Below are 19,391 nucleotides of genomic sequence, written 5' to 3' on the forward strand. Positions count from 1 at the left end.
AGGAGGTGATCTTGTCATTTGTGTGCCTTTTGGATCTGTATTGGGGGGATTTAGGAAGGAACAGAGATTAAGAGAGCGCATTGTGTTTTTATTTTTATTCTCTTTCCCCAGTTCCGTTTCTGTGCTTTGCAGCAAATTCATGTTCATTGTTCTGGCACCTTGGGAGGTTTAGGAGTTAAAAATGCTTTTGATGAGCCACCATGATGACTTGAGTTACATGAGAAGCCCGCCTTTGGAGGGGAAAAGGCTGTAGATTTATTTCTTTAAATGAAAGCTCAGTAGTAATTGGATGTGCTGCACTCTCCTTGTTAGGGCAGGCGATCCGTGACAACATTCCAGGTTCAAAAGTTACTAACTTCAGAAATCGAACTTCAGAAATGGGACTTCAGTCAAATCAACTTTGGTCCTACAGGCCACTAGAATTTCCGCTATGTCTGTTTCTATCTTCTTTTTTTCAAGGTAGCAACAAAAAGCTAGGGCAGCTTGAACTCTTTGTACTTAAGATTTGAAAGAGTTGTGCTTCACAAATCTCATGTCATAACTGGTGAAAACTTCTCCAGGAAAAGTCAACCTCTAGCCTCAACCGAACAGGTTTGGAATCTGGGCTTTCTGTCTGGTGGATACTTAGCCATGGGCAAAATTTCATCTGAAATCAAGTTGCAGTTTTAATTACTGAGCAACCACTGTCTCTCTGTAGCAGAGATTTATCAAAAACAAAAGCTGCAACTTTATTGTGGAAGGTGTAGGGAATGCTGGTAGAAGAGGGAAAATAAACCCTTCTGCCACATAGTGCGACTGGCATTCGTGGGAGATTGCCTGCTGGGCTTCTTGGGTTGCCATCTCCATCATGTGTGTGACCTAAAAATGTTGGACCAGAATTGGGTCTTTCCTGCCTGTACGCTACTTTCTGTGTACCACAGAGATCTGTTGAACTGAAGTATTTGCTTTTACATTTTACCTTGTTTTCAGTCTGCTGGAAACCATGTCTCACTACACAGATGAACCAAGATTTACCATAGAGCAGATAGACCTGCTGCAGCGCCTGAGACGTACGGGAATGACCAGACATGAAATCCTCCACGCGCTGGAAACCTTGGATCGTCTTGATCAAGAGCATAGTGACAAATTTGGAAGAAGGTCTAGCTACGGAGGGGGTTCCTACAGTAACAGCACCAACAATGTCCCAGCATCTTCCTCTACAGCCACAGCTTCAACACAGACCCAGCATTCTGGGATGTCCCCATCACCGAGCAACAGTTACGATACCTCCCCACAGCCTTGCACTACTAATCAGAACGGGAGGGAGAGTAACGAGAGGCTGTCTGCGTTCAACGGGAAGATGTCACCTACCCGCTACCCACTTGCAAACAGCTTGGCTCAAAGGTCGTACAGTTTTGAAGCTTCTGAAGAGGACTTGGACATTGATGACAAAGTGGAGGAACTAATGAGGTTAGTAGAAGTCTTGGTAAAAAAGTTTGGAAAGGCGGAGTGAGAAGTCTCTCAGAGGAAATCTGGATGTTGGAGAACTGCTGTAGTAGTGATAGGTATTAGCAAGGACGCGGGAACTGTGTTAGACAGCTGTTCCCCTGCTAGTTCCCACCACCTCCGTACCGCTCACCTGCCTCTTGGTCTTGTGTAGACAACCCCTGGCCTTGTCTAGACATTCCACGGGCTGTTTTACTGTTGAAATACTTTTTCCCATGCTGTGCCAAAAATGAAAACCCATGTTAGTGCACTAAACTTCCACCCTACTCTTACTCAGAAGACTTCTGACTGACTCCTCCTCCACTGCTTCGTACCTGCTGGGTTTCCTTCCATGCCCAGGGGAGGCAGGGAGTCCGCTGGGATCTGCCGTGCCTGTACGTTCTCTGTTTATAGTTGGTGACTGTCTCTGGGATTTGCAGAGTCCGCAGATTGGCACAGGAAAACGCAGATCATAAAGGAGAAGCAGAAGTCTTCAGTGAGAGCCAGTTGGGTTCTTCGTTGGTTTTTTCCCCCCGCCCCCAAACTGACCTTTCTTTACTTTTAGCCACTTCCTTTTCAGCATGATGGCAAAGATTAAAGAAGGGGATTATACCACTGAGGATGAAAGTCAGAGTCCGTGGGCTTGATAGCAAAAGGAAATGAGAGGAAAGGGCGAATGTCTTAATCTCAAAAAATGTGTGGTCATAGGGTTGGAATGTCTCCCCCCCCACCCCCCAAAATTGCAACATTTATGAAGTAACTATGAGAGAACTATGGTCCGTAAGCTCCAGGATGAAAATATATTTGAAGTAGTTTGGAGATTTAGGGTAAAGGTGTGGCTTTTCAGAGAGAGCATTAGAGATGAGCAGTAAGAAAAGCTGATCAACCTCATTTACTGTCGGCAGCAGGAGAACAGAATGATGGAGGAAGGTGGTGAGTACAGCAGCGTGCAGGGGTCCCATTGCTGAAGTTTAATCGTTCCTTTGAGTTTTGGGTTCTTATGCAATAAGTCTCAGGTAATGCTTTCAGTGCTTATTTAAACTGAAACGACTTGTATTTGCAGGCATATGGAGGATGAGTATTGGGTACAGAAATAAAAATGAACCCATAACACAGCATTTATTTTGCGTTTGCATTTGCAAGCTTGACTCCGCTTTGAATGCTGCTGGAGAAGGGGGAGAGAAATTACCAAATAATGAAGTCTAATAAAGTCTGATTTTAATTGTCTGCCCTTTTAGGAAGGGAGGGAGGAAGAGGAGGGAAAAGTGGTGTTTGTTGCAATTGAAATTTGCTGCCTAGCACAGTCCCCATGCAACCCCCAAATCATTTTCTTTTTAGCACGGTTTTAGTCCCTTCTGCCTTTTTGCACACCTCGTAAAAATTGGACAAAGGCTTTAAATAACTGGCACTTGTTCATTCGGTGCAAGCCGTGCACTAAGGAGGTAGGGGTGGGGGGACCGAGGTTGCAAAATCTTTCCTCCTTTGGGTCTTTCCTTTGAAAGACTGGAGCAGGTTTGCATATGTATATGCATTTCTGTAGCTAGCCATGCAGCCCCTGCTGTCCTTTTATTTTTTATTTTTGTGCCTCATTTTTATGACTGAGGTTTTTATGCTGGGATGTGAGATTTATTCATCCCTGTGTAATGAAACTTTGTACGTTCCATATGGCAGCGCTGCATCTACGATGAATTATATAGGACGTGAGTCATCCGTTCTGCTGCTGGGGTGCTTTGATCAAACGTGACACTTGTTCAAAGAAGTGTCCACTGGTGAGGCACTCTGGCTGGTTTAACGCCTGCCTTCACCGCTTCTTGTCCCCTAAGTCAAGGAAATAAAGCCGTTTTGCATCTTCAAAGTGCGCTTTGGTCTGTCCGTCTTTTTGTGTGTTCTTTTGGTTTTGTTTTTTTTTTTGTTTTGGTAGGAGGGACAGCAGCGTGATAAAGGAGGAAATCAAAGCCTTCCTAGCCAATCGGAGAATTTCCCAAGCAGTTGTTGCACAGGTAACAGGTAAGAACTCAGGGAGTCCTTTCTTCCTTTTGGGAAACCGGGTCTAAGTGCCTATCTGTGCGTGGTGCAGATGTTGGAATATGGCTTGGCTTTCTGCATTGCAGTGCAGATCTGTCAGCTTAGTCATGATAATGTATGCCTTTGATTTAAGACCCATTGTCCCGCACATCATGGAACTTCCCCAGTGAATCACTTTTTCTTTTTTCTTTTTTTTCTTTTTTTTTCTTTTTGTGGCTTGTGCTAGCAGATTTTATTTTACAGCATTATAATAAGCCTGAAGTTCTTATCTTAAAATGAAAATGGTTTTCCTTAATTCTTAAATTGTTTGTTGAGTGTGGCAAATAGATGCGTATCTGCATCTCTATGTATGGAGCGAGATGTATATATATAAAATATGTGTTTATATTATTAAATGTATTTGAAAAGTCAGGAGAGACAGCGATAGCTGGTATCACTACATTCAGGAGTCAGATTATGATAGCTTGAACTTTTTCAATCACTTGTCTTTGAGTCACGATTAATGAAAAGGAGATGTGAGGTTGAGGGGTTGACCGTGTTTTTACCTAGAAGAAGCCATTCTCTTTTTCCTCTCTGCACTGTACCTCCTCTGTTTCACATCCAGGACAAGTGAAGACCGCAGTGATATCCCTTACTCCTTGGGTGTGTTTCCAGAGCTCTACACAAGCAGTAACAAAGTCTTCCTGCTCCTCCATGGGGTGGGATGCTGTGAGTTCTCCTTTCCAGGCTCACACTGCTCATCCAGAACAGCGTAGCTGGTAGCGTATTTAGTCTGAAGACTTGATAATAAAATACAGATAGCTCAATCCCATGTTACACCTATAACACCTATTTATTTATAAACCCAAGCTTGAATAAAGCTCTTGAAATAGTTTGTTTTTAAGGTTCCTTGGTGACTCGGAATGCCAAACCAGCAGGAGGGAAATTGTTCTTTTATGATATTTCCAGTATTTGAAATGTCATAAGAACCCATCTGTCTGGGAGATCTGGGTTTGCAGACACGCTAGCAGTTGAGGTGGGCGGGCGTGCAGAAACGGGCGCTTCAGCCACAGAGCCAGGAATTCCTTCCACGTTTCCAACTCTTTGCTGTGATCTTGGGCAAAATTAGTTGTCCTTGTCTGGTTTAGATTTAATCTGTGAAATAATGAGATTAACATTTTGTATAACTCTAGGAATGTTATTAGCCGTATCAGATGTTAGTGTTAGTACCCCAGAAATTAAGTGCTAAGCCTAGTTGCTTAAATTTTACCCAAACTGTGAAATTGGGGTAGTTAGTGAGTCACTTGCCTACTTTTGTGCAGTCCTTGCCTGAGTATAGTCCTGGAGTAGCCCATCTCTGAATTAGCCTCTGCATCATGTTTTATGAGGACAAACAACAGAAAAGCTGCTGACTCCAAGACTGAACCTGAACGTTCAATCACCCTTCATGTCTACAAGCAAGTCAAACTCGCTTCCCCTTCAAGAGAAGTAAAACAGAAAAAATTACAGAAGGGGAGTATTTCCAAAACAAGCAAGTGTTTTTATTTTGGTCGATGGGACTGCTGCATGCAGGGTTGGTGGATCAGAATTGCTACACCAGATCTAAGACAGAGTCTGTAACAGTAAAAGAGGAGGCTCCGGGGAGCCTTCCCGGACCTTAGAGCAGCCTTCCAGTACCTAAAGGGGCCTACAGGAAGGATGGGGAGAAACTCTTCAGCAGGGCCTGCAGTGATAGGACGAGGGGTCATGGTTTCAAAATAGAGGGAGGCAGATTCAGGTTAGATATTAGAAAAAAATTTTTTACACTGAGGATGGTAGAGCACTGTCCCAGGTTGCCCAGAGAGGCGGTGGATGCCCCATCCCTGGAAACATTCCAGGCCAGGCTGGATGGGGCTCTGAGCAACCTGATGTGGTTGGAGATGTCCCTGCTCCTGGCAGGGGGGTTGGACTGGATGGCCTTGGGGGTTGGACTGGATGGCCTTGGCCTTTCCAACCCAAACCATTCTATGATTTTAAAAGCAACTGAACTAATTAGCCAGGTGTCTTGGAGCATGTCTGGATACCCCAGCCCACAGACTGTAGCAAAGTCAAGACCAGTCTCTGAGTGAAACTGAGTTTCATGCCCATCCCACCCAACCCTACTGCGTAACATGGTGGGGAATCCAGAATGCACACTCACAGTGGTCAGAGAAAATACTACTAAACGTCTCTTTCTAGCCTACCTCTGGGAGAGAGTGAAGACTGAGCTGACGGCACTGTTATCTTGTTTTCCAGCCAAATCAATGGGAAACAAGGTAGATCTAAAGGTTAAACGGCTGCGTCCTTTTGCAGCTGACCCAGTAGCGTTTCCATGGACCTTTCAAATAAGAAAAGAATGTTGTTTTGCACGTGATGCAGTTTCTCAAGCAGAGATAGCCTCAAGGCTTTGGCTGCGTTGTGACATGCCAGTCTCTTCCTCCCTTTGCTGTTGAGCTGTGCCGTGCTCCATACGCTTGGTGGGAAGCTCCACGGGAGCCAAATAATTTCCAGTGTAACCCTTAGCGCTTTGTAAGCAGATGCGTAGTGCTCTCCTGCCACTATTAAGTACGTAGTTATGGCTTATCTGGAAGAAATAGTAAATCTCGGAGATGTTTGATGGGACCAGATGAAAGAGCGTGCTCAGCGCTACCGGAAGAAACATTGACTTCCTTTCAAAAGCAAAGCATGGCGAAGAGTGACTGAAAATAGCTCACGACAGAGACCCAGAGAAGAAGACGTGTCCCCCAGGGCTCTCGCTTCTGGAGCTGTCTTAGGCTGATGAGTGCTAGGTGACTTGTCCATTCCTCAGCTATATCCAACGTCTCTTCCCGTTCAGCTGTGAAGCAGGCTCCCAAGGAAGGCCTGGAAACCATTTTTGGTTCATTAAAAAAGCAGTTTGTATAGACAGAGATAAGGCTTTGCAGAATATACCATCCCAAATGGTATCCTCTCGGCATTTACAGACTTAGTCTTACTGGTAAAGCTGATCTGTAAATAATTCAGTAAACAAGAGGAAAAATAGATAAATAAAATCCAAAGAATGGTCAGTAGCGGACAGGCATAGGGGAGGACCATAAGAGTGAAATGATACCTTCTCAGAACATTGTTCAGCCTCCAGTGGTCTGTGTCTCCAAGTCCTTTATGATATTGCACATGGAGGTGGCCAGCACAGAGGCCGTGAAAGGGGGTAAGCCTCCATCACCCTTCGTTGTAACACGGACATAGCGAGCTCTTTCTGGAGGCTACAGTGCAGATATTGGGCATGTTTGACTTGTCCATCGGCTGGAAGTCATCTGTGTAGCACTTGAAATAAATGCAGAATAACGTGGCCTCAGCCTTTAGCCTTCATCTCTTCTGCCCCAGGAAGAGAGGCAAGAAAGAAATGAAAAATTTATGGCTGGCTCTGTCCAGAAGGAGAGTTGCTTGGCTTGGCTATCCATGCTGTCAACTTTGTCCTTTCAGTCTCTACCAATTTCTTTCCTACTTCAAGAAACTGAGCGTGTGTAATGGGAGGGGCCAATGGCATGGAGAGGGAAAGGGGTGATAGCGCATCTGGACAGTGATATTGGACCTTTAGCTAGGAACCTACAGCTTTGCTTCCTTTTCTTAGGTACGACTGGGTTTGAAGTTGGCCAAATTGGCCATAAAAGTGATGAACTTGAGCTAAACCAGTGTATTTGCATGTCTTCAAAATGCTGTGCTTGGCTTGGCTCATCAGAGAATGTGAAGTTTCCCCCAGTTTCCCCATGGCCTATGACCATGTTTGTCCCTATTCTGTGTCTTGTCGTCTTCTATCCTTGGTGCAGGAACCTCGACTGCAACTTCTCCCCCTTGAAACTTCCATTTTACCTTATTTTGCTAATTCTTCAAGCCGCTTAGGATGTCGTTCAGAAATATCTTTCTCCTTTTTCTCACCCTAATTCTAATATTGCAGTGCACTTCTAGAATAAACAATTCCTACATCAGCCACAATCCTACAGAGCACACCGAGCAGCCTTGTCTTTACGGACTCCGCAACAGCAAATGGCTTTTCCTTTGGTTTTTCCTGTGCTGCAGTGCGAGGGGATGGGAAGTGATGGAGAGGAAGGATACGCGCAAGAGGAACATGGAGCTGAAGGTTAAAGTCAGCTGTTGCAGCAGAACAATTTCGTAGGCTCTCTTAGTCTTTATAAAATTACCAGAAACTTTAGAAGTCATTTAGATAATGAACCTGACAGGGAAAATTAAACCTGGAAGACATTCTACAGGGCTGCCTTGTGCGCTGAGAGAAGAGGGCAGGTTGGAAAATGGTAACAGAGTATTAAATGGTGACTTGAAAATAAAAGAATGATTGATAAGAAGAAAAAAAACCTAGCAAAACACTTATTAGTGCTGGTCCTAAATAGAGGAGCTGCTTTTTATAGAAACTTTTTAAATGGTGTGTGTAATAAGATAAACAAGAAGCACTTGGGTTGGGCTCTGTATAAATAATCTCCTACTGATAAGAAAAAATGACAGTATAAACAGGAGCTAATAATAGTTCCTGCTGAATTTCCTATCTTGTTATTTGAAGCTGCTTTTAACATCGCTGCAGCTTACTCAGGGTAGATATTTAGCCCTGCGTGAGGCAGGTGAGATGCCGGGTTTATATCAGCAATAATTTGAAGTTGTGCGCTGCATCGTGCTTTAATTGCCACCAGCATTGTTTCTGGGTACCAGGTTATGGTCAGAAGGCAAAGAATAAAGAGATAAAGGTAAACTTATTAAGAGGTGCTGCCACTTAGCTTCCAGCTGTAGATGGAGGGCGGGGGAAATATTTTCAGAAACTCAACGTATTTCTGTTCCGTACTACGGGGAGGGAGGGAGTGCGTGCTATACATAGATGAGCCCTTTGCAGCCCGCGTAACGCTTTGATGGATGATGCCTCTGCGAGGTTTGGAAATATTACCTTTACCATTTTTTACACTTAGAGAGTGAAGGAACAAAAAAACCCTTATTTTCCTGAGGTCACGGTGGAGGCAGTCCGTTGCAGAGCAGGAATTTGAATTGAGATTTCTCAATTCTTAGGCTAGCACCGTAAAAACTAAACCACCATCGGCAACAATAAAATGCAGAGGTCTTATTTAAAAAAATAAAATAAATTGCATAACACATAGAGCTTTCCAGTGTGCAGTTCTGATAACCTCCCCAATTATTTAATTTACCCTGTCCTACTGTCTCTGTCTTAATTGATAGGAGATCTTCACGACTTGGCTTTGTGTTACGCTAAAGGCACGCAGCGCCTGGCGCGGCGGAGGGGCGGCCTTGCAGCGCTGCTGTAACAAATAAAGTCCCTTAAGGTTTGGAACCTGTACGCAGGGATACTGAGCAAATACAAATACAAAGTGAAACTTTGCTAGTTCCGTTGTGAAGAGAATTCAGAAATTGCAGCATTACTGAGCATCTGAAATCGCAAGGGAAAAAAAGCCTTTTCCTCTTTTCTTCTTTTTTTTTTTTTTTTTTTTAATACTCATGACAACAGAGGGAAAGATTTGTTTCTCTATGATTTTGATCTTTGAAGGTTTTCTGTAAACAAGCTTTGCTAATCTCCTAAATTGATAGCTGTCCTTTGCGAGCACATATTCTATGAATCCAGGACTTTGCTTACAAACTGAAGAATTACAACAGGCAGTTACTTTCTTCTCCAAATCTGACGTATTCCAGGTGCTTCTGAAAATCTCTCCTGAAAGAAACATTAAAGGAATGCAAAGTAAAGTCACTGAACAAATCTGTCTGTGAAGGTGAAAACCAGTTACCAAAGACTTGATGAATTGCAGGTTTGAGGGTTATGAGCTGATTTCTACTGCAGATACCAGTTGCCTTCTCTTGATGATGCATTTTGCTGTTTCTTTTGTGTATTTGAAAGGGAAATTTTTTCCCCAAATAATTTCCATAGGAGAGAGTGGGGCTGGCCAGAAGGGCGTCAATGTACTGCCATCTCCATTTTGTTTATAAATGTGAGCTGTAACCTGTTAGGGGAGGGAGTGACGTGTGACACAAGAAGTCAGCGTTTGAATTGCTCTAATCCTTTGTGATCACTGTTTCTTTCTCCAGTATTTTCTGTGAGAGCAGTAGTTGTGCTCATCACAGTGTGTTCGTGTCCCTGCTGACGCTGAGCCCGGAGGATGGCGGTCTTCCTTGAGGTCCGTGTTTCAGTTGGAGAGCGAATTTCCTCAAGACAGCTGGATTTTCAGTACTCCAGAGAACGTATTTCATTAATCTGCTTCTGGCAGCAGGATGATTATTTTTTTTTTTTTTCCTGCCAGTGCAATTTCCTAAAGTAGCATGATTACAGACAGTGTGACAGGATGGCACTGGTGGCAGTACTGGTTGTCGTCCCGAGGAGTCAACTGTGTAAAAGCCACTTGAGATGTGAGAAGCTCTGACATGACAATTTGGAGGTTTGATGGTTTTTTAATTGAAAGGAGTCAAGGATGTGTTTGTGATTAACATGCTGTACTGGGATCTAGGAGATCCTGTGTCGGTTCTTCTGCTAAGGACTTTGCATGTGACCTTGAATTCCAACCAGGCAGTTGGAACGTACGGTTTTGGAGCCTCTAAACACAGCTGGTGTACAGATGAAAGATATAAAATATCTTAAAAACAAAAAGAGGAGGAGTGGTATAGGTAGAGGAAATCTTTAAGAAGCTCAGATCTCATTACAGATCTCTGAAAACGGAAAAATAATAAAAACCAGAGAAGAATGGTAGGAGTTAGTCTTGATGTCCTTTACAAAGCTCCATTTTGCAGAAGTGACTTTATAAAGTGTGAGAACTTGCTGCGAGTCAAGCGTGGACGTGGCGATAAACGGCTGGAATCCTTTGGCTCCTTGGCTTTGTCGCGAGCGCATTGTCTGGAGCGGCTGACGTCTGTACCACTTTCTGACCGTATCCGGCAGCCTCTTGAGCAGAATTTGGATTTTCCACTGCACGACTCTTGTCGAAGACACTTAATCTCTATTTATAATTTTTATCTAATAAGGCTTTGCATTTATGCCTTGCGTTGTTATCCAAACACTCAACAAACACTGATTCACTGCAGCGAGCGTAAGTGGACTGTAGTAAACAAGTAAATTAATGGTGCCGTTACCCATTGATTAATAGGAGCCGTGCAGCCAAAAGCAGCGAGACGCAAACGCTTGTGTCCCACAGCACTGTGCTGAAGAAATGGCTTTTATAAATCATAACAGCGACTGAAGAGCTGCGAATTTTAAAAACTTGGTCTTTTCACTGGCCATCAGGCATCTAGATTGCGTGATTTTTAGCTAAACTGAAGCCTTGTTTTGGGCCAGAGAGTTTTATCGTCTTTGATTGTCTTCCTTTGGTGTTAACTTGTGTGCTTCCACAGTTACTTGATGTAAACTTGGCAGAATCTAAGCTTTCTGTTTGGCTGAATAGTTCCACTCCCCTGGTAGTAGAAACTCAATTCTGTATGCCAGTATGGGCCCTGGAGGTAGGCAACTCGTAGCAGAAAATTTTCATTTTCTGAAATCTTTCAGTTGTGGGGCAAAGGCCGTCTCTGGGAACGGGCGTTACCATCAATAGATGTACGGGAAACCAAACTAAACCAAACCAGGCTGTGTTTGGTGGGCAGAGCTCTGTTGAATAGCAGTAAGCTGCTGTACTCAAAACAAAACACACCTATCTCTTTTCCCCAGGATAATTAAAACTCCATAGTCTGTGTAAGGAAGAACAATTAAGAGCATAAAGGTTGTGATTTTTAAAATCTGGTTGGAGTTAACCCACCTCAATGTGATAGCTGAGAGTGAAGTTTAATCATTCAAAAGTTAACTGGCTCCAGCGTTCAACACAAAAAAAAAAAGAGGAAAAAATAAAAGAAAGAAGAAAGGAGGAGAAAAAAAAATGAGGTGGGGGGGAAAAAGGTAAAATCCCTGTATTAGAAGTGGTAAAACTACAGGGGGCTGTTGTTCATGAGTTAAAGGTGATTATGAGACCTTACAAAACCCTGATGCATCTCAGGAGGGGAGAGGTAGGTTTCCGTGTGAAATCCAGCCTTCTCCCTGCCTTGGTGTTCTCACCGAGCAGGCGGTGGCACTGGTGGTGGTCATCAGCGTGTCCTGACTCGGGCCACCTCCGAAAACTTCAGTTCTCAGGAGAGTTTAGATGATGTTAACCCTTTCTGATAGCTGAAGAGCCTTGCGGAACGCACAGGGACTCCTCCTACCTGCAGTACTGCTTCAGTTAGAGCAAACTGCGTTTTTTTTGGTATTTTCAAATGAAGTGACAGCCCACCTCCTAATGCACTTTTAAACCTCTTGCTTTATTTGGTTCCTTGTCCTTCTAATGACTGATCCTTCATTCAGTGTCATGCTTTAGAAGTTAACAGAGTTGTTTCTAGGGGTTTTTCAGCTTTCACTGCTTTCTTAAAAGTCTTGCTTTAAAAACTCTGGAACTTTTTGTCCTGGATCTTGCCTGGATCCCTAGAGCTTGAATCCTGCTTTGCTGGCAGACCGCTGCCCTTTCTGGTTTGGGGTTTTTTTTGTGGTTTTTGTTTGTTTGTTTGTTTTTTGGTTTTGTTTTTTTTTTTCCCCCGGCCATTGTAGCTGCTGATAGTTGGCTTGCTCCATTTCTGGGCTGATTTGCTCTATATCACATAAACTGTTTCTGTGTTTACCTCCCCCCTTACTCAAGGAAGTACTTCTTTTTTATTCTTTACAGGTGTATCTGTAATTCTGTATTCTTTACAGTATATCTTTTTACTTTTTTTTTTTTTTTTTTTCTTTATAGGTATCAGTCAGAGCCGGATCTCCCATTGGCTGTTGCAGCAGGGGTCGGACCTGAGTGAACAAAAGAAAAGGGCATTTTACAGGTGGTACCAGCTTGAGAAGACAAATCCTGGTAAACAAATACAGCCTAAGCATCTCCTGCTGATTTATTTATGGAAAAGAAGCCTTTTGTCACTGATTCTTGTTATCACTGATCACTCACTTGTCGATCTGGTGTACTAGAGAGGTATTCCCTCTGACCGGTTTACTTTTTTGGGAGGATAGGAAGAAATCTGTGCTTTGCTTTGCAGCCAGTGATCCAGAGCTGACTCATCCAGCTCCTCGCTCACCGTTACTTGCCCTGTCCTCTCACTGTTAGCCACCTCTGGGAATCGGAAGCAGTCAGCGAAGCTGTAGTCAGCTAACATGAAATATGTGCTGAGACTTTTAAGAATGAACAAATACAAAACATTAATAATGGCTGCGTAATACAAAGTTGCGGAAAAAAAACACATTTTGGGAGAAGGGAACTGTGAGATAACTTCAGAGGGTTTTGAGTTGGATCTCGAGCTCGTGGCTGAGCTGTTGATAGTTACAGTGATAAGTTGGAGATGTGTCTCTCAAATCCCACCTGCTTCTCCAAATCTCAAAACAGATCTTAAATATAAAAAGAGAAGTAAAGCTCCTCATTATCTTTAACTAAGCAAGCAATCTTCAAAATCAGTTGAATTAATTTCCTTGCATTGTTCTTCTTCGTAGATTTTGTTTGACCGTGGTTCTTATTTTTCCTTTTAGTGGTTTTATTGTAAAGATCAAAATATTTACGTTTAATTTCCTTTAAACAATAGCATGATTAAATTAACTGTGTAATTGTTTTAAAGAATTTAAGGCTCAGGCTCTCTAATGTGAACTTGGCTTTAATATCTAGAATTCTATTAAGAAAAATTCCAGTGAAAACAAATCCTCAAAATTTCCGCTTTGTGCGTAAGCTGAAAATGAAGAGGCTCCAGCTGTCAGTTGGCCTGGGAATACTTTTGCTTCAAGTTGGGTGGGTTCAAAGCCACAGCCAAGCCTTGTCCTTTCCATTGAGCATCTAGAAAATGGCTTTAAAGAGCGAAATGCCAAGGGTTGTGAGGTGCTGACAAGCTGCAGGGATCACGGAGGAGCCTCGATCATGCCGTGGCTGGAATGATGATAGCAAAGATCAGCAAAGTTGCGTGATACGAGCTCAGTATCAGCTGCTCCGAAAGCCTCAAGTTGTACCCTACAAAGTAACTCTCAGCCATTTCCCTTTGATGGAAGGTATTGCTTCCAAAACAGTGGAGACACTAGCGGTTTTTTGGAGGGTGTATTTTGGAAAAAAAAACCAAATTTCCCTCCTAATGATGAAAACTGTTGCGTGGATCTTTCTTATAGCCTTGAGTCTTTTCTTTCCAATATTATTCGGAGCTGTTTAAGAAATAGTATTCTGTGCTGGGATAAGAGCAGCCTCGTCAAACTTAGCACTAAAATCTTTACTTCTTTCTCTTAACCTTTCTTTCCCTATGGCCACAAGCTCCTTTCGCTCTTGTGACATGTCTAAGGAAGGAAGATGAGCAACACTGAAGGTTACGGCTTAAATTGAAACGTATTGAAGTTGACTCTACTTTTCTGATGCACTGTCTCGCTGAGGTCTTGTTCGCTTTTCTTTATACACATATGGAAAAATTTCTTGAAGAGTGATTCTTTGAGTTTAACCTTTTTTTTCCCATCAGAGATCTTATACAGCATTTTTGAGAAGGCAAAATAGCTCCTATGCCAAGGAACTATTTGGATGCACTTAAATTCCTTTTAAATCAAATGTTTGGTTTCTTTTTAGAGGCTGAGGTAAAGGAGGGGACCTTCAGTTTTCCTGTAGCTGTTGGAAAAGTCTACTTGAGGAAAACGATTGTGTTATTTATTGTAGGATAATCCACAGCTTTGAATAATTGCTGTTTCCTGCAGGTCAGACTGGCTAGCCCAGAGACAGTTAACACGCATATGCGCAGGTCTGTACAGTGCGTTAAGGAAGGTACCAACCTGGTCTAAAGCATCCTGGATTTAAATTATTGTTATAAAACCAATTTGGAGCCTAAGGTTTGGATACTCCTTACAGTACCCTGTGATTAGACTCAACTAGCCCTCCTGCTGTCTTCTTTAGAGTCAGAAAATGAGGAAATCAGTAGAGCCTCCTGCCATGGTCACAGAGAAGTGGTGCCATCACTGCACGCTCTGTAAAGTGTAAAAGATTTTCCTCTTTTGAAGAAACTTAAGAGATTAAATGACTGGCGTGTGTTGTTTTTTTTTCTCTTTGCTCACTTACTAGGAAGTGACATTTGACTTTCTATTCTCCTATATCCCATCTTTTCCAATTCCAGATGCTGGGGATAAAATCTCGGTCTTTCTCCTTAGAGTGACAGGTCTCTGAGCAGAAGCACCTAGGTGTTTGAGTTACCGCAGGTCTTTGGGAACTTTTAGTTACCCCATTTCTTTAATTTCTTCTTTTGAAAACTGGATCTTCAGAGTAAGTCCATTTGCTGACTGAATATGTGTAGGAATGGAAAGAAAACTTTGGCTTAAAATTGAAACAGTTTGTGAAGGTCTAGGACACCACATATAATCAATTTATGAACTGTAAAGAAAAAAATAGTTGTTTTGTGAGGAAAGGACTGAAGATCACTTGGCAGACTTGTTGTCTTTCCTTGGCTGTGCCAGTTTTTCTATACGACCTAATTTAACTTTTGCACCTCACTTTCCCATCTCCTAGTTAAAGATGAGACCATTTTCATGTTTATGACTGATTTTTCCTTTACACCTACATTTTCCTTCACACTTCCATTTTCATGTGACTTGCCTGCTTTCCCTGTAAGGTCCTCCCCGCAGAGACTGTCTTTTACTGTGCTTATATACTGCACTCAACTAGGAATTTCTAATAATGTAGGGAACAAAAGATGACTTACAAATACATGAAAATATAGCTTATTTTTCTTTTTCTTTTTTTTTTCAAATGTATAATGATGCTATATAACACTTCCAGTCATCCACAAGCCATCCTGCATCTGCTGACCAAAGAACTTTGTGTTGTGGAGCCTTAGGGTGGTTTTGAGACGTTGCTGCTGTAGAGATGATGCTAGATGTTGCTCCTGTACAGAAGAGACTCAGCCATTCATAGAATCCATCACCTTCATTATTTACCAGCTTACTTTGGCCCCTTGAATGTGCTGTTTGTTGTTCGCTTGGTTTTGATGCCTTATTTGCGTGGGTACGTTCTAGATTTCTCCTGTCTGGTGGTTGAGTGTTCAGGCAACAGCAGACTGGAACATTGCAAAAAAAGACTTAAGTCTCATGGATCAGAAAAAAAAAACCAACCCTGCTGTTCCTACTGTATGCAATAACCTTGCTCAGAAATTTCTTGATCAACGTTTTCCTGGTAGGAGTGATGTTGGAGTTAATAGCCGTGCTGCGCATTCCAGTGCACTAGTGACTGTAAATTTTTCTGGAAACAGTTGCCAGTTAGGGTGAAAGGCAGGTTTTTTGTTGAAGCACGAAGTCAGTGCGGAAGGGTAGTGTTTGAAAGGTCTTTAATCCAATTAATAGGGATGCTTTTCATTCAGATTGGGCTTTTTTTTTTTTTTAACAGGCACCACATCTCTTGTGTTTCGTAGAGGGCCGAGAGCATTTTGGCAGTAGATAAGTAGTATATGTTTCAGAAGCCGATGTATGATTGCATAGAGTTCTGTAATGCACTCATTTTTGGGTTTGTTTTTTTTTTTTTTCCTGAGCTCGTGGGTTTTAAATAAATAACTATTTCTTTTTACCATAGTAGCTGTTAGCCCGATTAGTTTGGCTGCCACGGGGTCTTGGGCAGTGTGGAAGGTTTGTTATGGTTAGCATGTCTTCTGCCTCAGTGTGCTGCAAACTGGAACCGACACCTAGAAATGATGTGTTGAAGTTGCAGATGGATACAGACTGCTTCCACTTAGGCTGGATATTTGTTTCTGCCAGCCTTCGGTAATAGGAAGGCAGCTGTGGTCACCTTGGAGAAAACTCTGCGCTCTTCCTCCTTGAACAAAAGGGAAAAAGAAGGATTCTTATTGTCGAGATGTAGCATCTCTTGCGTTATTCACGTAGCGGTTCTTCTTTAGCTGTAAAAGAAAAGCCCCCCCCCAAAAAATAATCATCAGGGGCTGGATATCTCGTGAGATTTACTCTGGAAACGTTTGGTTGGTGATTTACTGTTTTACTAGAGCTGCAGAGAAAATAGTCCCTGCTCTGATCCTTTCCATGCGTGAGCTCTTCAGGGAACCTTTCGCTGTGCAGGCTGCTGGTTCGAATCCAGCCTGGCCCCTTAGTAACTGGAAGGTGTTCATCGTGTGACCTCAGGTCAGTCTGGCTAAAAATAACGTGTGACATCTGTTCTTAGCAGTATAATATATGACAGTATAATATAGTATATATATATATATAATATATAAGTATATATATATAATATTCTTAGCAGTATAATATATGACATATTTGCTGCAAAGGATTGCTACTAAATGTTTTTTTGGAGCTGGGAGGTGGCCTGAGACACATGATGTTGATCAGCAGTTGTGTGTGACGCTTTTAAGAGAGGCACTCTTTCTTCAGGATGGTGTCTGGGATGTGCTGAGGGAAGGCAGGCCTTCGCCAGGAGGAATTTTGAGTACAGAGACAGCTGCATTCCAGTTGGAGAGCACTCCTCTTGCCTCCTCTCCCCAAAATCACCTGCAGCATCTCTGAAGTCATAGCCCTGCATTGGAGAAAATATTGACTTGCACAGAGAAAATGCTCTGTTGTTGCAGGTACTCAGCATCAGCAGGGAGCGAGAGATGTCGCTTTTCATTTTTCTCTGCAGAAGGAGTTCTTCCCAGACAGTTCACCTCTACACCCCTCACAGAAGTCTTGCTTTTTGATGCATATACTAAGATGAAAATCTCATACTGCATTTGCTCCGCTCATTCTCTTCAAGAGGGAAGTTTCACTTTTCCTTAAAAGCTGTTTGAGAGGTTTGTAAAAGGAATCTGCCCTGGTAACTAGGATGTGACTTATTAAGTTGTAAAAAGGTGGAGCTGGGTGGAGAGAAGATTGCAATGAAGCATTGGAACAGCGGAATAAATGAGATCCCCAAGCGCTCACTTAATTGGAGAGGATGAAGAGAAGCCCCGTAGTGTCCTTATCAAGCGTGGCAGCACTGCATGCATCCACCACTTTTGCCCCTCGTAGACCCAAGCACGTTTTGGGCCTCTGGATGCATTCAGAAGCTTCTGTCTTGGTGTGTGGCAAAACAGCGGTGGGTGCTTGCTTGTAATTCTCAGCATACTTCTCTCATCTGCTGCTGCTATTGATGTTACCCCATAGAAAAGAGAAATAGGTAAATTGATCTATCAAGGCTACTAAAACAAAAAAAAGCATCTTACATTCAGTAAGTGGACATAACAGTAGCAGGAGCAAATTTATGCTTTGAATGCAGATGGGTTTTTTCCAACCTTTGGCTGAAAAATCTGAAAAATTTAATGGAAGTACTGTGCATCTCTTACCTTGCTGTTAGGCATTGCTGATATTCCTGTACTTTCCTTGGGAAATTAAATCCTCAGGTAGGGAAAGTATATTGCTAAGACAGTGCAGGGAAAGCTAATTTCTTGTCCTGTTCCCTCCTGCCTCTTTTTAAATTTTTTGAAAAGTTTTTTTTAGTTTTTGAAGTGTATTTGCAGCCGAGCAGCTTGATACTGACCCATACCCCTAAAATGTGCAAGGACTAGAGAGAGTAGACAAGGAACTTTATTTGAAATGGCCTCCCAATAAATTGGCAATGTAGGAAATATTTCGTGTGTCAATAAAACTAAGCAGGCTGTGTGGGCTCATTAGCTGGGAATTGGTAAGAGTCACTGTCCATTACGCATGCAAGGCAGAGATTGAGGGCTTCACTTTCTATAGACTTCTCCTGGGTAAAATTGTTTTAAGTTATTTTGGGCTCCACTACCTAACGCAGATGCAAGCCCCTGGCAGTAAGGAAAATACTCATTGTGCAATTCTGGAAAGGCACACAGCCAGATGCATAAACAGCTAATTTCTTCCTTTGTAACTGTAGGAATTTGTTTATTAGTTAAACTCTTAGGTTCCCTTAACCCTTCTACTCTCATTTAAATGAAACAAGCAGTGTTGTTTCACTAAGTATGTTTTTAGGATTAAATCCTAACCATTCTGGGCAAATCTGTGTACCCAGAGGGATTTGCTGTCTCAGCCCTGCTTTTACGTGTGCACAACGCTGTATTCCTCCAGCGAGCAGAGCTGCCTGCTTCTCTTGGATCTACCCAGGCTGGTTCAGTCCAGGAATTCCCGTTGAGCTCAATATGGATATGGGGTATAGCTGGTGATTTATCTTTTCATACGACTGGGTTTTTTTTTTTGTTTTTTTTTTTTTACACAAGAACAGCGATTTCTTCCCTCCGGAGGAAGTCACTGAGCACAAAGCTGTCCTTCAGGTTCCCGTCCTTACCAAGGGGTGTGCAAAAGATCAGTCTCCCGGAGTGTCTTGATTTATCTTGATTTATTCACTGTGAGGCTGTTGTGGAAAGAATCAAGGGTAAGTTTCAGAGGGCCTTTCCTGAAGGCGTTGTGCCAAGTCCTGTCTCTTGCTTGATGCTTTCCAGCTCAGTCTTCTTGAGCAGAGAAGTACATCTGTAGAAGGGGGACAGAAGAGGAAAGGTGTGATGTTAACCTGCTTTTTCAGGGAACCTGGCACTCAGGAGCTCATGTTTGCACAAGTCACAGGGTGTGTTTCTATAGGTGGACCTGTTTCAAATGTTTACTCAGCTCTCTGGACACAGTGGAATACCTTTGGTATAAATTTACATTTGGCTTCCTGAGACGGCTGTACAATTAAATAGAAACCTGCTATTTCCCATTTCGTGGCAGAAGAGGTAGTGGCACAACCTAAATAAATCCCGGATGCGGCATAGCTCACCCTTTCTGCAAGGCGTTTTTCCTCTTGATGAAGACAGGACAGCTTTTCCTAAATTGCTGTCAGCTCAGTTGTGTCTCCCTCAGATTTCTGTGGTTACCTCTCTGGCTTGGAGGTTGGGGGTGGGAACTCTGGCTGGCTTTGTGTATCTTTAAGGTG

At 42.7% G+C, this 19,391-nt stretch overlaps 1 protein-coding gene across 15 annotated transcripts in view; it reads left to right on the forward strand.

Annotated features, from left to right (window-relative positions):
- HMBOX1 (homeobox containing 1) overlaps positions 1–19,391 on the forward strand; it is a 106,490-nt gene that overhangs the window by 56,959 nt on the left and 30,140 nt on the right. For all 15 annotated transcript variants that reach the window (XM_086744940.1, XM_086744941.1, XM_086744936.1 and 12 more), the window contains 3 exons: positions 970–1,449; positions 3,386–3,471; positions 12,252–12,362. In XM_086744940.1, the coding sequence (XP_086601066.1) occupies positions 970–1,449; positions 3,386–3,471; positions 12,252–12,362 (677 nt within the window). The remainder of the gene's footprint in view (positions 1–969; positions 1,450–3,385; positions 3,472–12,251; positions 12,363–19,391) is intronic.

Source organism: Chlamydotis macqueenii, chromosome 3 (genome assembly GCF_036417535.1).
Source record: "Chlamydotis macqueenii isolate bChlMac1 chromosome 3, bChlMac1.mat, whole genome shotgun sequence".
Taxonomy (NCBI): domain Eukaryota; kingdom Metazoa; phylum Chordata; class Aves; order Otidiformes; family Otididae; genus Chlamydotis; species Chlamydotis macqueenii.